This window comes from Gobius niger (genome assembly GCF_951799975.1).
Source record: "Gobius niger genome assembly, chromosome: 21".
NCBI lineage: Eukaryota > Metazoa > Chordata > Actinopteri > Gobiiformes > Gobiidae > Gobius > Gobius niger.
This window is the reverse complement of record NC_136872.1, coordinates 12,812,680-12,838,322: the sequence shown is the minus strand read 5'-3', so window position 1 is coordinate 12,838,322 and position 25,643 is coordinate 12,812,680. Positions and strand designations below refer to the sequence as shown.

At 41.6% G+C, this 25,643-nt stretch overlaps 2 protein-coding genes across 3 annotated transcripts in view; both read left to right on the top strand.

Moving 5' to 3' along the window:
- caap1 (caspase activity and apoptosis inhibitor 1) overlaps positions 1-25,643 on the top strand; it is a 228,911-nt gene that overhangs the window by 64,652 nt on the left and 138,616 nt on the right. The gene's annotated exons all lie outside the window — the stretch shown is intronic.
- The window catches only part of LOC306980995 (phospholipid-transporting ATPase ABCA1), a gene marked incomplete at its 3' end in the record, with an annotated part of 176,433 nt that overhangs the window by 60,775 nt on the left and 90,015 nt on the right, over positions 1-25,643 (top strand). Inside the window, exons 23-31 of the mRNA XM_079580541.1 lie at positions 1,701-1,788; positions 5,525-5,727; positions 7,501-7,549; positions 9,211-9,312; positions 9,404-9,436; positions 11,031-11,170; positions 16,650-16,777; positions 18,740-18,841; positions 19,304-19,493. Of these exons, the coding sequence (XP_079436667.1) occupies positions 1,701-1,788; positions 5,525-5,727; positions 7,501-7,549; positions 9,211-9,312; positions 9,404-9,436; positions 11,031-11,170; positions 16,650-16,777; positions 18,740-18,841; positions 19,304-19,493 (1,035 nt within the window). The remainder of the gene's footprint in view (positions 1-1,700; positions 1,789-5,524; positions 5,728-7,500; positions 7,550-9,210; positions 9,313-9,403; positions 9,437-11,030; positions 11,171-16,649; positions 16,778-18,739; positions 18,842-19,303; positions 19,494-25,643) is intronic.

Below are 25,643 nucleotides of genomic sequence, written 5' to 3'. Positions count from 1 at the left end.
TGTATCAGGGTCAATGAATGGAATACCCTCGACTGAAACTGTTGTGAATTTTAGAAAAACAAAACAAAAACACACAAAAAAGTGCTTTCTACCCAACAGAGCTGGACCATGTATCTCAGAAAAGTGAAGCCCGGCATTATCACTCAGCCTAAACAGATAGGCAGCGCTCTGGAGGGGATCCCTTTTTGCTACATTAATGATTTACAGAATAGACATTACCCTTAATTGGGGCATTTAGCTGATACTGTGATTCCTTCGTCTTTCTTTCATTGGAGAAAGACTTTCATTGCCCCTTCTTTAATAATGCACAGCTCCATAGCATTTAGCGCAGAAATGCATGTGTGGGCTTTCGTTGCGTGGAGATTAACACAACATTTGCTGATTAGGACGCCGTGCCTATATCACTCCACAGCTTGGCAACATATTACGTAGCCTATGGCGTGTTACACTCGGTGATCATTCTGCTGACCACTATTACTTTCAGAATTGTTCAAACCGCCTGACTTCCTTCTTTGTTAGCGGGGAATGAAATGAAAATGCGATGCGTAGGTGTAGATGAAGCATCACATTAGACAGTTAACCATCAATGAAAGCAGAACGCTATTCTCATCCAAATCTAGCCAATGATTAAACATGGCTCTCACCGACTTTGCCTAGCAGCTTTTCCACTGCGGATTGCCCTCCCCTATAATGATCCGTGTTTAGTCTCTCCCAGCATGAGAATTGGCAAGCGCCTACGTGCTGGATGATACTAATTGTCGCAGGGGAGAGGGGAGATTCTGACTTGGGCTTGCCAGCGGTGCCTCACACACACTTCGTTTTAATCAATAGGAGCAAATGAACAAGAAGCACTAATGCCAGCAGGGCCAGAGCAATTACCATTAGTCCGTCGGCTCTTTGAGGTGAGAGGAGTCAGTCGTTTCCAAGGGATAAATAAACACCTTCTTTTGGGGGAAGGTGGATGGGCACCTCAAACTGTTATGACTTTGTAATTGAGACGGACGCGGCTGGACACGATTTTATTCCCCTCTCATTAAACCTCATGTACGAGCATAAAAATGAATCTTTACTTTACTCCCATCGTAATAGGTCGCTTTTAAATGACATCACAACCGGCAGTGGTAGGAGCACTCGGATCTTTGCAGGCTTTTGCCCGCGTTAAACGTCAGATCAAGAACGCGCCGCTGTTGTTTTCAGACTTGATTATGGTGATGTTTCGGATCAGACAGAATTTTGCGCAGCATTTAAGATTCCCCTGTGGCGTGTCTATAAAGAGGTTACCGCAAAAAAATGCATGTTTAAACCACAATTGTAGAAATTCACTCTGTAATGTACTCGGGTAAAGGTGAATTCTATGATGACTCAGAAAAGTGATTTAAAAAAATAATAAAAATGTACTCAAGCTACATTACAATTTGTCTCTCTAAACCTGTGTAACAATAAACATTAATCTTCTTTTTATCCCTTCTCAAATGAGGGCGTCTTTATTGTCTAGACAAGGGAAGGACTTTCAACAGATTGTAGCACCAGGTTTAACCACATTATCTGTCATGGCATGCATACGGCTTTATTTAAGACAATTACATCAAACCTTTTGGACGGCTTCCATTATTTGATTAATGCGACTCGGTAGTTGTCAAGGAGGGCCCTGTTCATCATGGTAAGTGGAAAAGCATTTCTAATCCTATTGCGATTAACAGGAGGAGATGTGTCCTTTGAGGAGCGGCAGTCCAGACGACGGCATCGGGAGCCAGTGCTGGAGCCCAGACGATCCTTCAGGTGCAACTGGTGAGGAATAAGTTACAGACTCGCACACTTGAATACAGACGGGCCAAAAGCAACAATAGAAAAACATGGAAAAATTGATCAAAACAAGTTGACTGCCGTATTTTCCGGACTAAAAGTCGCACTTTTTTCATAGTTTGCCAGGGGGTGCGACTTATACTCATGTGAAATTATGTATTTTGATATATAAGTCGCACCTGTTTGTTATTTTCATCCGGACAGCTGCTAGAGGGCACTCTGGGCTTGTGTACCAGTATCTGCTACTCCTGAACCAATGAAGGTTTAAAAAACGGTAATCGAGCAGCAGAAAAAAAGTGTGGAGTGAGGCTGAAGGCTAGATGGCTACAGCTAGAGAGCTTGAACCATGTGTAAAAGGTGCAGTTACAACTCCATGCCCATGTAATTGCCAAGGCTGGTGCGACTTATACTCTGGAGCTACTTATATATGTCTTTTTCTTCTTCATGATGCATTTTTTGGCCGGTGTGACTTAAACTCTGGTGCGACTAATATTTGTCTTTTTCTTCTTCATGATGCATTTTTTGGCCGGTGTGACTTAAACTCTGGTGCGACTAATATTTGTCTTTTTCTTCTTCATGATGCATTTTTTGGCCGGTGTGACTCATACTCTGGTGTGACTTATATATGTCCTTTTCTTCATCATGATGCATTTTTTGGCCGGTGTGACTTAAACTCTGGTGCGACTAATATTTGTCTTTTTCTTCTTCATGATGCATTTTTTGGCCGGTGTGACTTATACTCTGGTGTGACTTATATGTCCTTTTCTTCATCATGATGCATTTTTTGGCTGGTGCAACTTATGCTCCGGTGCTTCTTTGGAGGATAGATTCCCGATAGCTGACACAAACAAAAGTCTTTTTTAACTTTGTCACAAGTTAGTTAAATTCCCATATTGATGTAGCATGCCCTAGCCAACTGCAGCCACATATACCAAGGACCAAGGCAAGTGAAGGAAATTTATGTTGCAGATAAATATGCCGTATGCTGGAATGATGAGCACCTACATAGCTATTGAAATATGTATGATTTTGATTATTTGCCTTTGAATATTACTTGTCATACTGTATATAGAATTTGTCTGCACCCGCAGTTTACTCTTTCTCTTTGTCATTGTGAATCCGTCAGCCAGTCACATAAAGCGAAAGCAATCTTCTGTAGGTTTGTCTGAGAAGACGTCCGTGCAGTGCGCTTGGATTTATAATGAATAACATCATGCATCAATCTGTCGAGTGGAATTTGTGAATCATCATTGAGCAAACAAGATGTAACTAGACCTGGAGTTGTAGAGTTTTATGCTCGTGCTGGTATTTCTGCATTAGACATGAGCATATCCTGTACATTTCAGATTTTTTTTTATAATTCATGTATATTTACAGTCACACAAGTTCAGATCAAAATTACTTTTTATCTCAAGCATATTGAGCAGATTTAGGATGTCCTATCTACACTACAGACGGCACATAGCTCTTTGTTTGCAAATAATTCAACCCGATGTGTGGCGCGAATCCATTTCACTTCTTTATAAATTCCCCAAAGCCGCTGGTTGTTAAGGCAATGCAAAGCAAAGTAATTATATATGAGAGCTCGGGGATCAATAATGGACGCGGTGAGTCCTGCAACACTGTCCAGACTGATTCATTGTGAGGCTGGGCTCAGGAACAGATGAGGCTGAAGAATTATGTCCACTGATGGGATCTTCTGTGCTTAAAGGTCAGGACAGGTGTGCGCTGATTGCAGAGTGATTGAAGCTGCGCAAGTAACAGGGACGAAGTGTGTGCAATGTGCTCCACGGGCTTATTCAATCATGGCACTGTCATTTACTGAGGAGCGTTGTGTTTTGGCTGGGCTGGTTTGTTGATGCGTGAGGTGTCAAGATGACTGAGAATGTAATGGTCCAACTTCTACACACATCTCAGAAAGATTCAGAAGTGTGAAGGATGAGAAGCACATGAGTTTATATCTTTATGAATGCTGAGTTACTGTATGTGTGAAAATTGGGTGATGGTGGACTCCCCAGGGGGTTGCGGAAAACTGATGAGGGGGTCGCGGGATTATTTCAGACAATATTTGGGCGGTCGCAGCCCAAAATGTTTGGAAACTCCTGACTTAGAACATTCATCCACGGATACAAAAGGTTGGATGTTTACGGTTGTTGTGGCCTTGGGTAAGACTCTTTCCCCCGCCTTGCCTCCAGAGTCTGTGCACACCGGTGTATGAATGAGAGTGTGTTTGTGATTGCAAACGTGAGATGGCAGAAGCAAATCAGCCACTAAATCTGGCATGTTGACATCAGCGCACTGAAGTTTCAGCTCCATCTGCAGACCAGATAAAGACCACAAAGAGGAGTTAAGCTTGGCTCAGTCCCTCCCCTCTATCAACGGCTACTCTCACCTGTAGCTAAAGAAAAACGTTGGTTCGAAAGAGGAGTCAAAGAAGCAATCTTTGTGAAGAAAGAAAATCTGTCGATGAATAGGAACGGTGGACTGAGATTTCACCTGTCTCCACTGTACAGTAACCTCCTCTGGCCCAGGCCTGGAGTGCTCCGTCATGCTATTGAGGCTAAAACTCAGCTCAGGCCATATCAATAGGCAGGTAATTACTAGGGATTCCCCGATCCAGCTTTATTGCTACCGATACCGATACTGGGGTTTGTGTTTCTGCCAATATCCGATATTTACCGATACCAAGAGACTTTCTTAAAAGTGGCATTCTCAGAGTGAAAAAAATGTATTGACTCTTTCTCCATTGCAAGATGGATGACTTTTCTACACTAAAAATCCTTGGGTGTATGACAGGCTTTAGGTTACATTAATATAAACAACTCACATTAAGTCACATTATTTGATGTGTTAGATCTGTCATTTCTTAAATACAAAGACTTGACAGCTTTGGCCGATTTTATTTTTTTGGCTACTGTCCCAGACTTGATTTGTTTTTGCTAGCATTAGCATGCTCCCGCTAGCTTTAGCATGCCATTACAAACCACAGAATTTTGAGCGGCAATCAAAATATATTTGTGAAGGTTTATGAATTCTCCAGGTTCTTAGCTTTACAGTGACATACAGCACACCCATATTGACTTAGATGTGGGTGGTAAAAGTTGTATTTTTAAGGCGTTGAGAGACAAAACTAGCATCGGTTTAGAATCGGATATATGTAGCCGATACCCGACATCGTATTTTTTCCAGTATCGGCTCCGATATCCGATACCAGTATCAGATTGGTGCATCCCTTGTAATTAGCAGTGATCAGCTGAGAGTAGGGCTGTTCAGACTGAATCTCAGGTATGAGTTAGGTCATTAGGGCTTAGAACTGCAAAGACTCATAACTAAAGAGGTTTACCTACAGGTGAGAGTAGCTGTTAATAGAGGGGAGGGACTGAGCCAAGCTGAACTCCTCCCTGTGGTCTTTATCTGGTCTGCGTACTGCGCTCAAACTTCAGCGAGCTGACGAAGCCTTTTGGATGAGAGGCGAAACGTTCAACTCCAGAGTACAGAAGATGACTCAAGAACCTTTATTGAAGACCAACCATATAGTCTTAATGTGCTCATTCAAATGAAAGAGTACGCTTTTATCCCAGAAATTATGCTACTTCTCGGTTCTCGGTACACAACCAAATTCACTTCAAATTCACTTCATTCACAGACGAGAGCAGAGTTTGAAACCACCCTGCCGTTCCCTGTCCCGCAGCCTTATCGATGTATATTTCTTGTTTGGCAGACTTGACAGCAGTGAGTCAGCTGGTGCAGCGCCACGTCCCGGAGGCTGTCTTCTTAGAGAGCATCGGTCAGGAGATCACATACATCCTGCCCTACTCCGGCGCCCGCGACGGCACCTTTGGCCTGCTCTTTCAGCAACTGGACTCGGCACTGGCTGACCTCGGGCTGACCAGCTACGGCATCTCTGACACCACGCTGGAGGAGGTGGGCTGAGTGTGGCGTCCGCAGGCCCGCCAGAGATTAGCACCGGCGCTCCCATATAGAGGGACACGGAGAGGTCACGAGTTTCTTATTTTATATAGGATTTAGCCACCGGATACAGAGCCAGAGAAGTGTATTCTTTAATTCATGAGGACAAAGAATATTTTCCATACATTTGAGGAAATAACAAGGCAAACGAATGCACTAGACAAACAATCATCTACATTGAACCGTCATGTCAGGTCGAATTATGCAAATATCTCGATTTTATACACAGCTTTCATATACAAACAGAGACTTTTTACTCTTGCATTGCAATACTCATGGGTCTTTATGTGCATTTTAATTTCAGCACATAAGATAAACATGATATTGAGTCAACAACTAAGGCCACTATATCCCCTGGCAGCCAGTTAAAGTTGTTCACATTAGACCACTTTATTATTTAGCCCTGAGCTTCAATTTCATGTTCTTGCGTCATACATTTGGTCGAAAAGTAAGCAGACAACATTTACCGTGGGTTCAGAAAGTTTTCAGACCTCTTTTAAACCCTTTTATTGTCATAATGGAAATTCAATAGTCGTGTCGAAGAAAAGAAAAAAAAAAGTCAGACCATTTACTACCACCGCGCCCATTGCTCTCAGTTATAGCTGTTCTATCTCTTTAGATCGTAAGAAAAAGGTAGAGTGTCTATGCAATGTGTTTAAGAATAAATAAAGGAACCAACTGAGTATCAGATTTCAACATAACAACAAGAAATAAAAGGATGTGAAATGAATACTTCCTAAACCCACTATACCTCGACTAAGCTGCAAGGCAAATGTTCTCGTTTTCCCTTTTGCTTTCCCTCTACTTTGACATATCACGCTAAATAATTAGGCCCATACTGTAACGTAAGCTCCTATTTTTACAATGCACTTCCTTAGTCACACAGCGCAGGCGGATATTTGTGTTAGTCACGCCGTAGTTATCATTATGGATACAGTCTTTCTATTTGTGCCGTAGCCCTGAGTCATTGGCCGCGCTTGGCATGCGGACGGGCGCCGCAGTATGAAGCTGAGTGACTGTTGGCTAATGCGGCGCTTGTAAGGCAGACATGATTCAGACACTGGCAGGCCCCGGGCGATGTGGCTAATTCCTCCTGAATGCCAAACCCCCAACTAGACAGCGCTTCTCCCAGTCCGCTCCCATGTTTATCTTTGAAGTCCAATAGTTTTCTAATTGACACAACAAGAACTAATTCGTTTTTGCATTATGTCACAGCAAATCGAGGATGTTTACACGAGGAGCACATTCGTTTTATAAATAGATGGCTTCCCCGAATCGAGGCATTTGGATTTTTTTTCTTCTTCTGTGTCTTCTTCTTGCTGCACTAAGGTCCCCAAAGAAAATTGCATTGGTCAGGTGTTTTTAAAGAACTCTGTACAGATGCGGGGGGGAAAAATATTCAAACACAGGAAGGTTAGGGTGATATGATTATTTTGACATGTGGTCCAAATTTAATAAATAAATCCGAAGTGGGAATTGCTTTCTGAGGGACCAGTTAGCAGATGCTCAAGCAAAGGTTGCAGCGTCTCAGCGGGCGATTTTTAACTTTCATTATTCCGAATTGCACTCCGATTTTGACCGGTGCGAAGGGAAAAAGTCAGAATACAAGTCAACATTTTGCAAAATTGAATGGAATGCGAGGGTGCCTGTATAATGATGCCCGGTGACTCCGTGCCCACGCACTCATCATTTGTTTATTTTCTTTTTTTTTTCTTCTTTTTTTTACAGATTTTTCTGAAAGTAGCAGAAGACACCGGGGTGGATGCACAAGCAGCGAGTGAGTTACACATAAGTTGCACACTCTTGCTTTGATGTGGGGAGGAAAAAAAAATGGTGACCGGCATGATTGACCTCAGAGCATTGCATTTATTTGTTTTTTACTGCTCCTATTTAGGGCTGAGCATTTTCAGAAGTAAAAGTTTTCCTATTCCAATCACACACTTAATGTTTAAGTCCAGAACTACAAGGATTACTACAGGAAGTAGCAAAATCCCTAAAGTTTGTTGCTGTTTGCAAGTGACATCCCACAAAACCCCAGCTTGCGTGATTTTCTATATGCGACCATCCAAACTGGGATTATGATTGAATTCATTCTTATCATCCTTTACTACTGTTTTTTTTCCTATTCTTATTGACCCAACACCCAAAGTAAGCAAGTATTAGATAAAATAGATAACATGTCAGCCTTGTTAAAGGAATAGGCCATCGTTTTTGAATACTGAGATATGTTGTTACTTTAGCTTAGACGAGTTGATGTGTAGCTATCTGGTCTTTATGCGTGGGCTCAGTCACGTGAAACAGAGCACAGACGGTGTTAGCATATAGCCTCCCCTCTTCTCCTCTTTGGAGCCAAACGGGGGTGAAGTAAAAAGCGACCAAGCTCTTCCTTCTTCTTAAGGCCCCCTAGTGGCGAGAATGAGCATTGTGGTTATTCTTTAAAAAAAATCATAACTCCGCACAGGAATGTTTGACACCCCTGCTTTACACGATCCAAGTATAGTCACGTAAAATTAAACATGTCGATTTTCTAAGCTAAGGCTATATGCTAACGCCGTCTGTGCTCTGTTTACGTGACTGAGCGCATGCGTAAAGACCAGACAGTGACACATCAACTCGTCTAAGCTAAGGTAGGAACATATCTCAGTCTGTTAAAAAACGGTGGCCTATTCCTTTAAGAATGATCGAAAAACTACAACTGCAGTTCCCTTGATCCATTTCTATACTTCATGTCCTATTGATAAATGGTTTATTATTTTTGCATGTAGTTTGTGTTTTGATTACAGATGTTCTAAAGCTTGGTATTCCAAAAGAGGAACACAGTAATACAGCACAGGAATAGCACGGTCACAGGCTGGAAATAGCAGTGTACTTGAAAGTGCAATTACATGGAAACAGGACACGCACCTAATATGGCACTCATCCCGATCATAACTCAGTATTCAGACTGTAAAAGGGTTTATTTTTTGGGGTGATACTATGGAATCAGTACTGCAGTTGTCCTTGTATTACCATCCTATTTACATCCTATCACTGTGTATTTACTATATTATTTTAGCATGCACAAAGTACGGCCCTATAAATTAGCCCTAATGCTTTTGGTGATCTGTTTTATTCCGCCGCCTCTCCCTGCACTTGCACATCATACACTGTGTTTTTGTTGTTTATCGATTGACCCTCGGCAGACGAATAGCCGGCTCCCGTATTTTACGCTCCCTATATTCCTTTCAGTTGTAAATAACGCTCGAGTTTTACCACTGAATACCTTTTCCGCTTTTTTTTTTTTTTAAACACCTGCCTTTTTTTTTCCCTTTCCTTTTCTTTTTTTTTTTTTTTTTTCACGTCGAATAATATGGCATCGCAGGTATTTCTATTGTTATTTATAAACCCCAAATTGGGTCAGGCCAAAACAACATATCTTATTTGTAATTCCCACCGCAGCGGAGGAGCCGCCGCTGGTGCGAGATTGGAAGAGGAGCTCGCGTGAATTCAAACGGAACAGCGTGGCCACCGTCCGCAGCAACGAACAGAACGGATTGAGCGGCAAGTCCAAGCACATTTTTATTGACAGGAAAGCGATGTATTTTCTATGAGACGTGTTGACCTATAGCTGTCTGTGTTTTGTCTTGTTTAGGTCTAAAGGAAAAGTTTTCAGGCAAAGTTGAAGGTAGGTAAAGATAAATATTGCAGTGATGCCAAGTGTGGGTTTTTTTCCCCCCCCAGTGAAATTCTGTACGCAATTTTAAAAGAAGAAGTGTTTCTTGTTTATCGTCTTTATTTCTCGGCTTGGAAACTTTGAAATCTTGCATGAAAGTTCTGCTAATTCAAAGCATTCTTGCACTACTGAAGATCAAAAATGCATAAAAATGCTATCTTAGTTTTGGACTTATTTTTCCACCACTAATTTGCCATGTTTAGACGTACCAACAAATTTGGTGTTTTGTGTTGTTTCTGTGGGAGCTGTCATTAAGATTAAGAAGTAAAACATTATTTGAATGCAGTACAGGATTTTTGAAATACTCTACTAATAAGTCTACTGAGCTTCTATGCTGTAATTCTGCCTTTACAGAGCGCATTTTCTCCAGTTTGGCTTTGCCCAAATCCAGAAGCTTCTTGACTGCAGAGCATCAGTGTAATGGCCGATTTAACAGCTAAGGCCTACCAAACAGATTTTTTTTTTTTTTGCCGCGTTTATGTCGCTTTTTTGCCATGTTTTTGTTGTTGTTGTTTTCCCATGTTTTTTTGTTGCATTTTCCATCACTTTTTTGACGCTTTTTTGTTGTGTTTTTGTCACTTTTTAATAGTGTTTTGCGTTTTCATCCTTGTCTTGTCATTATTTTGAAGAAGAACTTTATGGAAGAAGTAGAATAAGAACTTTATTGAAGAAGAAGAAAAAGAAGAACTTTTGATGAAGAAGAAGAAGAACTTATGAAGAACTTATGATGAAGAAGAACATATGAAGAAGAACTTATAAAGAAGAACTTATGAACAAGAATTTATGAACAAGAAGAACATATGAAGAAGAAGAACTTATGAAGAAGAAGAAGAACTTATGAAGAAGAACTTTTGAAGATCTTATGAAGAAGAAGAACTTATGAAGGAGAACTTTTGAAGATCTTATGAAGAAGAAGAACTTATGAAGGAGAAGAAGAAGAAGAAGAACTTATGAAGAAGAACTTTTGAAGATCTTATGAAGAAGAAGAACTTATGAAGGAGAAGAAGAAGAAGAAGAACTTATGAAGAAGAACATATGAAGAAGAAGAAGAACTTATGAAGAAGGAGAAGAAGAACTTATGAAGGAGAAGAAGAAGAAGAAGAACTTATGAAGAAGAACATATGAAGAAGAACTTTTGAAGATCTTATGAAGAAGAACTTATGAAGGAGAAGAAGAAGGAGAAGAACTTATGAAGGAGGAGAAGAAGAACTTATGAAGAAGGAGATGAAGAACTTATGAAGGAGGAGAAGAAGAAAAAGATTTATATCACACCTTTCACAGTCACAGTCACAAGGCGCTTTACATGAGACAATTTTGAGACAAATCTGATGCTATTTTCAAGAAGCTTTTAGATTTGGGTAAATTATGCCCGGTTCAGGTGGGGGTTAAGAGGTTAAGACATACTAATTCCTTTACGGCCTCACATAGAGTGGGGTGAAACCATTCTGCTGACACATTCACCGCTCCGCATTACTTAGGAGCAGTCATTATCTGTCTTAAACACGTGTACAAATGATCGATTCACTCGCCTTAATGTCCGCCGCAGACCTCCCGAGGCAGGAGTGCGCGAGTGGGCGGGGCTCCGTGACCATCACCGGGTGGAGCCTGATCAGGAGGCAGTTCCTGGCGTTGTTCGTCAAGCGCTTCCACCACGCCCGCAGGAGCCGCAAGGGACTCATCGCGCAGGTAATGGCCCCCGTCCTGTCAGCGTGATGAATCTGAGGGCTTAGGCTACGGCCGCTCCGCCGAGGATCACTGTACTGTTGTACCGAATACGCGTTGGCTTTTCAAAATCAATTAATGACACGTATGATCGAGTAAGCTAATTTGAGACCTGCGGGGGAACAAGTCATACCATCCATCTTGGGCTAGGTCGATGGTTGAAGTGAAAAAAAAAAAAAAAGAATTGTGCGGAAACTAAAATATGTATCTGTGAATTATGTGGGAGAGGAGAAAAAGTTGTTTGATATTGTAAAGCCACAACAGAAGTGCAGCGCTCGCCCAAGCCACAATTAACAGGAGAAGTGAGGTTTGTGTGCAAATCACTGACAGCTACAGGATTATGCTACGTAATGGGCAACGATTTACAATTTATTGTCTTCATTTTGCAGTTATTTGGGGTTAAAGGGACTATACAGAGTTTAAAAATGTTAAAATGATGTATTTTCCTCCCCCTACATGTTCCAGCCATGTCCTAATGTGTAGAATGAGCCCAGACATATTCACCACAACTGTCTCTAAAATCCTGCACTGTCACTCAATAACTTGTTAATTCAGGTCCCAAGTGCTGTCATGCACGAGCTTAATATAGAAGCTGCAGTTACGCATAAGACCTGAGGTGGCAGTAGTGAGTATAAAATGGCCAACTTGCAACTAGCCCCTTTAAAATGATCAGTTTTATTACACAAATGATTGATTGGCATTGCTGGTGACATCACAACATTATGTGAGCTTATAATCTTCAGCAGAGACTAAGGTAGGTACAGTTCTCATTAGGGCTGGGTTTAATATTTTTTGATACCGATACCTAAATGATTTTTTCAATACCTATACTAAATAATTTGTCATATAGAACCAGAAAACAGATTAATAATGTAAATGTATTCCTTTATCCTTCCATTTATTTTTCTTTTGCATTTGTATTATTTGTTTGAGGTGAAACAAAAACAAGTTTTTCTTATTTTTCCCCCCATTTTAAAACCTTTTTTTTTTTCATTCCCAATTTTTTTTTTTCATTTTTCTTCCCCAAATTTTCAAATATTTCCCCTTTTTTTTTCAAGTGTCTTTTCCAGTTTTCCTCCAAATTTTCTCCTGTTTTTTTTCCCATTTATTTATTTAGTTATTTTCAATCCCCCCCCACTTTTCCACTTGTTTTTCCCAATGTTTTGAAAAGAACTTCAAATTGTGTTTAACTTGTTTTTTTTTAATTATTTATTTATTTTATATTGATGACCAACAGCATTAAAACTTTAATAGAAACATTTTTTACATTTTTAATTTGTTTTTGGTACCTGCCTTTCGATACCAGTGGTACCTAAACCTATTTTTCGACATCAGACTGGTATCGTTTATCGCTACCCAGCTCTTAGTTCTTATTGATATTTTTCTGATTTGTGTGGGGCAAGTTCAAGATCCTTGTCACTTATGCAAATCTCGTTTAGCATTTGTGTTTTTACCTTCTGGATATTTATTTGGAAAATACCACGTGAGCAATCGAGGAAATCGACTTTGGGTGTGTGACTGTCAGAGCAAAGAATAAAAAACACTTAATTGCATTTTAAATATTTTTTTTTTATCATGCTTATCTGTACAATGTTCGTGATATTCGGAGTTAACATACAGTATTGCAGGGTTTGTTGTGAATGTATTTAGCACAAACCCACTGCACTAAACTTTACCTCCAACTGAAAATCGCACTTCTCACCGTCTCCAGCTTTGTCTCTCTCCCGAAGTCGTTTCAGACACATGTAGCGCCTTTGCCGCGGCCTGATGCTGTTAAATCCTGTCACCTGGTTTGTGTGATTGACGCCAGCATCGAAAACTGACACCTGTGATTAGCTTCCCCTTCACGATAGCCGCATGCTAATCATGTCTTTTCATTATCTTTGTATCAAACCTGATCGCACAACAATTACAAGGACGTCACGCTGCCATTGAAATTGTGTCTGTATTATTTTATTTGGTGCCAACATAATCCTGGAAGTCAAAATCAATAGATAATTCTAATTGAATGAGTCAGAAGCAATTAATGCGGATAGCAATTTAATCCGAAAAGTTCAGCAACATAACTTGTAAATGAAATTGATTTTTTAATATAAATGTCATGTTTGGCTGTTTGTTATGACAGATGCTATTATGAGTGAACGTGAGTATAATTAGAGTGAGCTTAACTAAACTAGTTGTACAATGCTGAAGTAAACCTGTTCACCACCACCAGGAGGAGTTCATACTTCGCGCAGAAGCAACATTGAGTACTTTATAATACAACATGCTACTTATCCAGAAGAGTTTCCTCAACACAAAAATGTAAAACTAGACCAAGGTACATTGACATAGGTCTATTTGTGAACTCCTGTCTCCTATACCATCCATTACCGTCTATTGAAATTTAAACAGAATATGTAGTATTGATTTACTTAAAGGGACTATACGGAGTTTAAAATTATGTATATTCCTCCCCCTACGTGTTCCAGCAATGTCTTAAGGTGTAGACTGAGCTCAGACCTGTTCACCACAACTGCCTCTAAAATCCTACACTGTCACTCAAAAAGTTGTTACTTCGGGTCCGAATTGGTGCAGTTACGACCTGAGGTGGCAGTAGTGAGTATAAAATGGCCAACTTGCATCTAGCCCCTTTAAGCTAAAGACCATTTTCAAAATGATTCATAAAATCTCTGATTTAGTAAGACAGCAAAGTAGTGCTTATGTTTGTAAACTACCGTATTTTCCACACTGTAAGTCGCACTTTTTTCATAGTTTGGCTGGGGATGCAACTTATACTCAGGTGTGACTTATATATCAAAGTATATCATTTCATATGTGTGTTATTTTCCAACTGACAGCCGCTAGAGGGCGCTCTAGGCTTGTGTACCAGTATCTGCTACTTCTGTACCACTGAAGGTTTAAAAAATGGTAATCAAGCAGCATAAAGAAAGTTTGGAGTGAGCAAGAAACTTGATGGAGGTTACTGCAATGAAGAGATGCTAATCGCGGGCTAAAAACTAGATGGCTACAGCTCGAGAAACGAGTTTGCAAATGAGAGCTTGGACAGTGTGATGCCGGGAGAGGCTTGTTAATGGTGCAATGCGCCTCAATGCCCAGGTAGTTGCCAAGGCTGGTCTGACTTATACTCCAGAGCGACTCATATATGTTTTTTTCTTCTTCATTATGCATTTTTTGGCTGGTGTGACTTATACTCTGAAGAGACTTATGGCCCGGAAAACACTGTGGTTTTTTTGTCAAATAGTATCTGGGTTTTGATTTCTTGTTTCTTTCGTTCTTGCTTTTTTTGACAACCCTATCCAGCATACATGAAAGCACACTGCATCACCTTTAGCCAAGTGTCCATTCTCCTCTTGTAATTTGCTGCAGTCCCGATCCCCATTAGTCACTGTCAATCCCGGGACGCCCCTCTTCAGCGGGACACGGAGAGGATCTTGCTGCTTGTACAAGGACGCACCTACCCTTCATTTTGCTCTTCCTTCTGTATTCATTTTCGCTTCAAGGTTTTTCTGTCGGCGTCATGTCAACACCTCCCATTGTCGGCAGATATGATGGTGCGGCCGCTGAGGTAATCTGCGCCAATACAAGCGGTTAGGGCCAATATAAAAGCGATTATGGCAGGGGACACAAAAAGGAGTGATTTATGGGGATGAAAGTTGGAGACAGGCGGGGCTTTGGCAATGTCACAATAAAAAGAGAGTATGCAGCTCTTGCCTTTTGAGACAGGCCAATTCAGTGCTTTGTCCTATGTATTTATACATAGTGCTCGGAGGGGCTGTTGCCACACTGCCTTTCGTCTTTTCCTTTCGTTGCTGTTGTTTTTTTTTGTAAGAACACATACTTTAAGGTGAGAAAAAAATGGCCATTATTGAAACCTAAGATATACTTGTTTGTCGGGATAACAAATTTCATCTAACGAGCCGTTGGAGTGTTGTTTAGAATAAAACATGGCTTAATTGCTTTGGTTGTTTTGCACGTAATCCGTTCCTATTCTTCTTAATCCCCTTCGAAGTCGCAAAAGCAATAAACTCATGCATTGTTCATGGGAGCACTTTGGCTTTGTAATGACTTCTGCCTGTTTTTTGTGTGTTTTTTTTCCTCCCCTCCAATGGAAGAAGTAGCAGCTGTCACCTGCAATTACCGTGAGAGAAAGAAACTCTGGGGAAACACAGAATGGATTGTTCTTTCTTACCTATTCAATCCCATTGCTATGCTTTATCTTTCCCTTCTGAGTGCATTACTGTAGCGCTTTTTTTTTTTTTCCCCAATCCGAGCTTCTTCAATTGTCCTCACCAATTGCACGCTACGCAATTAATCAAGTGTATGCAAACCTCCCAAAGCCTACCAATGATTAAACATAAAAGATACCCAATGTTCGAACAATGGATGGGGAATTGCTTGGAAACAGACTTGGACTAGGTTGGTATTTCTGTCTGGTATTAAAAATAGCACAAAGAAAGGGCAGGGGAGTAATTATATTGAGTCCCACAATGATGACGGCATTGTCGGAAATGTTTAATCAAGCTCATAAAGCACAAAGCGGCGCCTAAACTAGTCAGCGGTGCGCATATTAATGTGTGCATGTTGTGATGATTGCATCAGTTCCTTTTGTAATGACGGCAAAGAGCTTGATTCAAGATGAAATGTAGTCTGCCGTCGCGCTCGAGCACAGAAAGCGCACCACTCACAATGGAGTATAATAGTTCAACTCGAAGCACAAACAGAGGCAGCCATCTCTCACATTGGGAAAGATCGCAGAGTTCTGGATTTTCAAGATTAGGGGTAAATGCTTAATCAAAAGTGGCTGGTCATTCAGATCAAATTACAAAACCTGCCTGACAATGTTCCATAATACAATATATTGTATTTCCCGGACTATAAGTCGCACTTTTTTTTCATAGTTTGGCTTGGGGTGCGACTTATACTTAGGTGTGACTTATATATCAAAATAAATATTCCCACAATGTAGTTTCACACTGACAGCCACTAGAGGGCGCTCTAGACTTGTGTACCAGTATCTGCTACCCCTCTACCACTGAAGATTTAAAAAATCGAGCAGCAGAAAGAGAGCTTGGAGTGTGCGATAAACTTGTGAGGGAAAAGACAAAGAAAACAAAAAAAGCTAATCGCAGGCTAAAAGCTAGAGGAATCAGTTCGCAAATGAGAGCTTGAACAATGTGCTGCCAGGAGAGGCTTGTCAATGGTGCAGTTACGCCTCCATGCCCAGGTAGTTGCCAAGGCTAGTGCAACTTTATTTGGCATTTTTTAGCTGGTGCGACTTATAGTCTGGGAAATACGATAATCTGCTGTCATGTTAGCTATAGCCACATGTCAGACGCCTACTTTTCGCCACAATGTTGTCGACACAGTTATTGCCAAAGGCAGGGCATCACCTCGTATGAATACTGACCTAATTGTAACCTTGTTGTTTTCGCCTTTGCAGGTTGTTTTGCCCGCTCTGTTCGTCTGCCTGTCTCTCATCTTCTCCCTCATCGTGCCTCCGTTCAGCGAATACCCGAGTCTGGAGCTGCAGCCCTGGATGTACGGCCTGCCTCAGAACACATTTTACAGGTAAGCACAGACAGGGCTACAGGACCCCTGGCATCAGCAGCAGCAAGTGCAAATGAATAAGTAGCACGAAGAAACATAACGGCGTATGTACCGGCCCCCGAAAATTAAACTGCAATAACATTATATCTAATCTGTGGCTGTTGCTGAGGTCATCAGTCTCTGTACCCGGGCTCTCCTTAGCCTGCAGTTTCACATTCGGCTGGTGAAAATTACAAACAGAATGTGTGAGGAAGTGCTGGCTGTACAGTCTACAGAAAATGCAGCGGAGTGCTTGTAAATAAAAGTGGAAAATGCTTCTCTGCGTCGTGAGGACGTGCACCCCGCTTAAGGCCCAAAGTTGCTGGGATTATTGCCGGTGCCTGTTAATTCCTAGATTGGAGATTAATTATTTAAGAATGTTTTGATACTTATCTTTAATTGTAACCCAATACAACTCACAAGCAGGACGATGGTTAGTGGCTCTGTCCATGGTGCTGAAATGCACCCCTCTTGAAAGTGCTATGTTATTGCCAGAAATCCAGAGTAAATTCATCTCATCCAAGCTTCCTCAGTTCTCAGAATCCTCTCATCTGGAAACTTGAGTTGTAACACTCCTGGATGACTGAGAGCAAACACTTAAAGGAAACGTGAATAATTCCTCCAAATAAACTTTGTACAATTTCTGGGCATGTATTTTTTAAAACCGAGAATCCTTTCCTGATACCTTCTTGACGTTCCCACGGGCCAATTACCGCGCACTGCCTTTTCTCTCGAGCGACTTTGTTACAGTCGTTTTACTCGGTGACAGGCGTGTGACTAAAAGCACTGAGCTTGTGTAACTTCTGCTCTTTGGAGAAAGAGCTTCACTGCATACATCATAAACCCTTATTATATTTTCAAGCCTGAATGTTTAATAATGATACATGCCGTTTGGAAGTTTTGATGACTTTCCGTACCTAAAATTATGGAACCAGCACAAATGGCCACATTAGATTTTATTAATGGAATAATAAAGTCACTTTAGAGTGGTATAATGCCATGGGTTATTTGCATATCATTCTTCATACTTGGTGCTACTTTGTCTCCTGATATCGTCACGGTCTTAGCTCTTCTGCTGGTGATCCGCTGTGATAACTATTCATTAGTTCCACTTCTTCAGAGTGTGTGCACCCATCTACACTGCAGGACCATCCAATAGTTTTATTATCTTGAATAAGGTGCAAGTCCAGCCTTTGTTAATTGCAAAACAGATGGCTGCACATAATACATTTTTACTATCATGCCTCTTGAATCCCGCTCAGTGGTGGCCGAGGAAATGACCGACTGACCTTCACAGAGACGCCTCTCAGAGAGACAATGAACAGTGAATTAGTCCAAACTGTTGGCTGTGAGCGCGCTGGCTCTCTGCCATCTCCCCGGTCTTTATGAAGCGCTGTGTTTTAAGTCCCGCAGTAGCCTTAAGATAAAGGGCATTGCTGTGTGGGCTGTAATGAGAATCAAATTAGAGTGGAGGATTGTTTAAACCTGACTCAGGCCTGAGTGGACCCTGCCCTGAGTCGGTGGCTCCAACAGAATAGATCTGTGGGATGCAAAAGCGCTTTTCTTTCAACAACAATATTTTGCCTAATGTTTTGTCTATTGCTATCAGCCTGCATCATTTTGCACAGAAACATATATTTCCCACGGTATAATAACTAACTTTGCATAATGTCAGAAAGCCGTTGTTCCGCTGATGCTGCAGACTCGAACTTGCCTCTGAATGTTGACTTCCTTTTTGTTTTGCTAAAGCCGTGTTCCAGTGAGTTCAGTTCAGTGAGTTGTGTGACCCAGCAGTCAAACTCTCCTTGAACCAATCAATGCTGGAGCAAGACTTACTCTCACCCCCACCACTAGTCGTTTCTTTTTACTGGCCTTCCAGTTCTTTGGCGCTCGCTTTTTTCTGTGCATGAAACTTTAACTTGTGCAACCTTTATGTTTTTACAGCAACGATGGGCCGGTTAATAATACAGAGGTTTCTCGCGTGGTGGATACTTTAGTCAATAACCCCGGCTTTGGCACCCGCTGCATGTATGGAGACCCGATACCGTAAGTATTTTATTGTTCCTGATACAACACAGTGCAACCTTTGCGGTCTATCAGTGGACTTTTCTGGTTATGAGTCGAGGCAAGACTATGTAAATAAACTACCTGAACAATGATTCACATGCCTGTAAGTACACACGGCTAAGATATTTTCTTTTTCTGTATCATGTATTGCTTTGCTTTAATAGATTTGGGCCAAGGCATTGAAAAGACCCAGCTGCCTCACTGTACTTCTCTGCGCAGCGTGATTTTAACAAGCCTTTTCAGGGAGCGAGTTTAATCAATACACAATAAGCTTTTCAAGGTGTCTGCTAATCAGAACAGGATGAATAATGAATACCTATTTGTGTGCGATGATTGGGATGAACAACTGCGGGCGCTAATTGAAAGTCGGCTTCTCTTTGAGGCGAGTGGCTGGTGTTTACCTTTTGAAATACTCACATAGCGCTAATTGTTTTCCCCCAGGAAGCTGCCTTGTTCCCAGGGCGCCTCAGATTGGCTCACACCGTCCGTGGATCAGTCGGTCAGTGACATCTTCCTCAACGGGAACTGGAGCATGGCTAATCCCTCTCCCGCGTGTCAGTGCAGCACTCCTAAACGCCCCATTATGTTACCGGACTGTCCGCCGGGAGCAGGGGGCCTTCCTCCGCCTCAGGTGAGTGCTGGGACCGGCGCTTCTGCCTGTGACAGTGCACAGCTTTTTAAGCTGCACCGGGAGGACGTATCAGTGTGCACTGGTGTCATCTAACAATCCTGGGCAGTGTATTTCTTCTCAGTGAGGCCCACCACATAAAAAGTCAGCAGGGTTTTGTTGGCAATAGCTTGTATAGTCGTTAACTGGAGGGTTGGACAGTAGTCTAGTTAATTTTCACTTGTATTTCTTTCAAACGAGATCGACTGCCAAACCATCATTTTCAGAAAGATCTTTGCTACACTGGGTTCACAAAGAAGTAATTCAACTCTATTTCAACTATCCAACTCATGAGGCTGAAGTCTAGTGCTGAAAGTATTCATTTATTATCATTATTAATATCTTTTTTTATTCTTTAAAGGAATAGGCCATTGTTTTCCATACGGAGATATGTTCTTACCTGAGATTAGACAAGTTGATACGTACCTGTCTGGTCTTTGTGCGTGCCCGTGGAAGAGCTTGGTCACTTCTAACTTCACCCCGTTTAGAGCTATAGGAATATGCTGGGAGAGGCTTACAACATCTTTGGTCGTTTTGCGTGACTGAGGGCACGCACAAAGACCAGACAGGTACGCTTCAACTCGTCTAAGCTCAGGCAAGAGCATATCTCAGCATGTAAAAATGGTGGCCTGTTCCTTTAAACAAAATGTACTCTCAGGCTTATATATACCTGTCTTTATCATGGGCAATGAAAGGAATTACCACTAACCTAAGATCATATGAACGTTATATGAAGAACAACACAATAACGGGGTTTTACAGGATCTAAATATTTCTTTCACAATGAAATTTTATTTTTATCATATATATTTTTAAGCCTTTTAAATTTCTATTTCTGCACCCAGCACACTACTGCTAACTCCCTTGGGTAGTAGAGCCAGTATCTGTAGAAAATACCTTACGTTGCTTTTATTACTACTTCAGCCAAGGAAGTTATGTGCTCGGCCAGTAGGTCCTTTAGATAGGATTGTGTGGGTGTGTACGATAGCTCAAAAAGTAATGGTTTTGATGGAATCTCTTGCAGGTAAGTAATGGCACAATGATTAGTTTCGGTGTGGAGGTGGAATAGAGTGTGGTATCATTTAAGGAATTCGGTTCCTTTCGAACACCATTGGCGACACAACCCGAAAACGTTACACCGGTGCATTCGTTGGCTCGGGAAGAAGACCTTTTCTCCCATGGACTGTAACCTGCCACATACTAGTTACCGCAAGGCCTTTGTGAAGAGTCTTGATTTTGATTTTGTTCTCACCGTAGTTTAGCAGTGTCCAGCAACATCAACCTTGCCCTTTTGTTCAAATGCGTTTCATTCTTTTGTTGCCTTCACTTATTCTCAAGGTTTCAAAATTACCCTTCACAAACTGCTCCGTGATGTAACGATCATCCTTTATATGGTCTCGGGTGAATTGCACAGACGCAGACGGTGTGTGTGTCGTAAAGGGGGGGGAGACTATGGGCTGGTTGTGAAAAGCAGCGAAAAATAAGAAATAAATTGGTGACACAACAGTACAATAAAAATGCTTATCATGGAAGCTTTTGGCTCCCAGCCGGAACGTCCAAGTCAGCACCATTTTGATTTGAAATTGTAAAGGTACTTACTAACAAGGAATTTGCATCGCGCTGCAAAATGTAAATCAGCCCTTTGTGCTGCTTCCCTTTTGTGAAATAGCGCGCATGCTGGGCCAAGAGAGGAAAAAAAAAAGAACTGATTCCGCCGAGAATACTCTTTACTGGTCATTGGCAATATTTAGCACATCCCCCACTGCTAATAAAATCCGATATACTCGCTCTGATCCGCTTTCACCTTGTCGCACCTTTAGGATTTTGTCAGGAGAGACTTTACAGGTTTTGTGCGTCTCATCTTCGGTCAATACCAATCACGCACCACTGAAGGGCCCATTACTTTAACAATAGACATACCCAAATGCGACTATAGAGACGGTGTTGTGCACTGACCAGGGGGGGGAAGAGTTCATATAGCGCCGGATCGATCAGAAACTTAGAGAAAGCTGGATCCTGCCATCTGCCGCTCTAATGCACGGAGAAAGTCTCATTTGGAGCTAAATGCTTTGCACCAGTGCCACTGCAATAATGACGGCGCCACCTGCGTTTCAATGTCATTGTACCGGAGATGGCTTTGTCTGTTTGCTCAGGTTTTTGCGGCATGCTGCTGCATACTATAAAAGCGTTCAATAGAAGTGTACATATACCATTCAATCTAGGCTTGTCCTTTTAGTCTGGCAGGCTTTAACGCGAACGTGTCGGCACATTTCAACAAACTTTTTGTACAATGCAGAACATTATGTATTTTTCTTGATTGTTGTGCGGGAAAATGTAGGAAATGGCCATAGAAAAATGCATGCTTTGGTGTAGGGGCAGATCATGACGACGTGTAAACAAGCAGCAACCTCCCTCTCTCTCGGTACAGCTGCATTTTTTACCTTTTCTTCCACACTTCTTCCACATTGTTTTACTGGATACTTTGTACGTCTTTGCCGTGTTGGTGGGGAGCGGTGGATTTTTTTTTTTACTGCAAAGGATCTGTAGTAGTCCTGAAGAAAGCAGTTTTTTAAGTAAGTAAGTAAACAGCTAGCTTATGAGCTAATCCCTTCTGAGACCTACACATTTCTTCTTCTGAGACACTGAAGAGGCACCAAGAGCCCCCTACTCCACCTGCAGCACAGTGGAGGCGTCACAAGAGGAGCTACAAGAAAAAAAAAGGGACAAACAAGGAGGTATCCAGGCAAGACTCACAGCTAAGCCACACATGCCTTCTATTGTTCTGGCTAATGGACGTTCACTGGAGAGTGAAATAGATTAACTGCTAAGCTCTTTCCAGAAGATGATGAAAGACTGTTGTGGAGCGGAGGGAGCTGCGCAGGAGGAAGAGGAAGAAGGAGATGGAGCGGACCAGTGCAGGACGCCACGCTCTGAAACGCGGACAAACCCAGGAGGCGGTGCACCGTTTAACTTTCGGAGGATCGGAGGAGACTGAAGGCAGCCGGCCAGCTTGAAACCGGCTGCATCAGGAAGGGAATGCAGTCGAAGAATTTGCCATATCACCATTTGACTGACTTGCTGTAGCAACTTTTGACAGGAGGAAAGGAACAACCTAAAAATGATACATTATTTATCATTGAGTTGCTGTTTTCTTTTTCATTTCATTTAAATTCTTCATAGCATTTCTAACAAGCCTGTGCGCGCGTACGGCAACTTATGAAGGCGGCGCTGACTGACGCGCTTTATTTTGCTGCAGAATACAAATGTGTGCAAATTTAACGCTTATGTAACTCCATTGATTCGAGTCGGCTGCTGCTACACATATTAAGCCCCGGTTATAATGTATTTAACATAGGGAAAGACAGTTTTGACCTTCTGCTGACATTTCAGATCACAGATGGCATGTCTTACTTGACGCGTTCCACAGCCTGAAGCCCTTTTACTGAATTAAGTTGTGAAATGACACTTCAATGGGGAACGGTAATCACTGGAGGCCATGATAAACTTTCCGTGTTTCGTCTCCTAAGCTATTTTGTGTTTTTTGTTCAAGTGTGCATAAAAGTTAGTTGGATAGTTAATGCGTACGAATATAAGATAGTGTATGAGTATAATTTAAGGTGGTGTACTTGATTGGTGAAATATCTGCCTTGTCTCATAGTTACTGATAGATGTACTTTTGGATTTTGGTCTACTCCTTTGATCACTGCCAGTCACTCAAAAGCCACATGCATGCACAGGCAAGGTGAGTGTCTTGCTCAAGGACACACTGACAGTACCAGTCAGAACCTGGAATTTGAACTGCTGTTCTTTGGATCCACGGATGCTCTGGATGCTCTAACCTCTCTGGCCTGATCCACTCTTATGCCCCCACGCGAGCACTCAGGTTCAGCAAATCAGCTTCCAAAAACTTAAAAGGAAGATGGGTGGGAAGTGCCTTTTCTGTTGCTGCCCCAAAGCTGTGGAGCCAGTTACATTTAAAAGTCAGACAGGCTCAGTTTCAGCCTGTTCTGAAGACACGCTTCTTCACACTGAATCAGACGTGTTTCAGATGACATAGTTTGCATCAGATTTTAATTTGTTTTTTTTATGACGATGGATGTACTTTGCATTTTCCCGTTGTTGTATGATTTGTGTATGCCACCTTGGTCAAATTTAAAGTTAGCCTCATACCCCCCCCCCCCCCCCCCCCACCCAGCCTGTACCGTGCCTTTTCTCCAGTTCGACTTCACCCAAATCTAAAAACTTCTCGTGAAATGCCTCGTTTGAAAGCTGAGACCTCAAAAGTGATCAAGACTTTTTTGGACACAAGTATTTTTGTCATGTTTTTATCGCTTTTTTGTTGCTTTTTTGTCCTGTTTTCAGTCACTTTTTTTTTTTTTTGTCTTTTTTTTTTTTTTTTTTTGCTTTTTCATTGCTTTTCCGGCACGTTTTTATTCTATTTTTGCCACATTTAGTGCTTTATAAATAAACTTGCTATGGTATGGTAGCCACTGAGCTACTGCTGCCCCACTGTCTCGTCGACAAGTGTTCGGTAATGGAACAAAATACTTCACTCTTCACCCCTGAAGGTTATTTCTGTTTTAATGTCTTGAGTATTTACCCTTGAAACAGAACACCTGATATGTCTAGTTTGTCAGTGTGTGAACTTTATCTTTGTCATTGTAATATTCAAACAATAGCTTGGCCTGGGTCTGCACAGTCCGATCCCTAGTTGTCATCCCCTTTTCTTATGCGGGACATATTCAGGAGACTTAGAGCCAACATCTTTCAAAACCAGGGCACAAACATCATCTAAAGACCTCATCATTTGCTTTTTTTTTTTGCTTTTTCTCTCCCCCCCTTTCCTTCCGCTCACATCTTCCTGCAGCAAAGCGCTACACAATATAATGTCCCATTTCACACTCCCCACGGATCCGCAATGCCTCGTTGATCTCGCTACGCGCTCTACCCGGCGACAGGGCCATCCGCCGCCACTTTGAAGAAGCAACTGTCCAGGTATCATATTAGAGAGTGATTGTCGAGTCAGTCCAACAAGAGCGGCGCCCTTTGTGTAACCTTTTCCCTTACCTGACGCCCCGGCTCTGGCTCGTGACAGCGCTGTCAAGAAATCTCCCATTTGTTCAGACTCGAGTCATATCTCTCGCATCTTCACTGCTGCCGCGCTCCAGCTATTAGTCTGACCTGACCTCCTTTTTTTGTTTTCATCCTCTTCTCTTGCACAACTAGCCTAATTTGAAATAGGCCTTCATGAATCGCTGCTGCGTTTTAACTTTGCTGAATCTAAACCTCATTTACACTAAAAGCAGGGAAAAGTTGAATCGGCTTGCATGAATGTAGTAGGTCAGACTTACTTGGTAATGTGTAGCATTATATTTGAAGGTGTGGTTATTTCTAGATTCATAATTTCCATTTACTGGGGGACTTGGGCAGTATACACCATGGACGAAGTGCTGACATTAAAAGACATGCGGAGACAACCATATACTAACTATATGGAAAATATGTGGAATGTTCAGAAAATGTTGGAGATGCATTTTATAGTAAGTTGTTGGCAGTTAAGTTGCAATCACTAGAGCAGCCTAAATAAAGTGTGTAACTTTGTTGACATACTGTACAAAATGAGCCATGTGGTTGGGGTGGAAAAAAACAGAACTTTCGCATATCTTTCATGGGTAGCACTTTATGATAACTACACCTTACTTACACCTTAATTAATGATGAATTCACCATTAACAATGCATTAGTTAAGCATGATGAACACTTATAATGAATAGTTCTTCACATACTTTACTTATACATTCACTTAAAGACACACCGTGTAACATTTCACCCAATAAATAGATTAAAATACAAGCATTTACCTTAAAAATAGCCAAACACGTGTCTTTGCTGTGAGTGGCTAAGACCTCAGTGTAATTTTACAGCTCGTTTCCATGGAGATGTTGACTAAAGGCAGCCACAAATGAGATTTGAATAGGTTAGGTCCTCACAGAAATCAATTTTTTGATTACCATATTTTCCAGACTATAATTTGCTCCGGAGTATAAATTGCACCAACCAAAACATGCATAATGAAGAAGAAAAAAACATATATAAGTCACTGCAGAGTATATA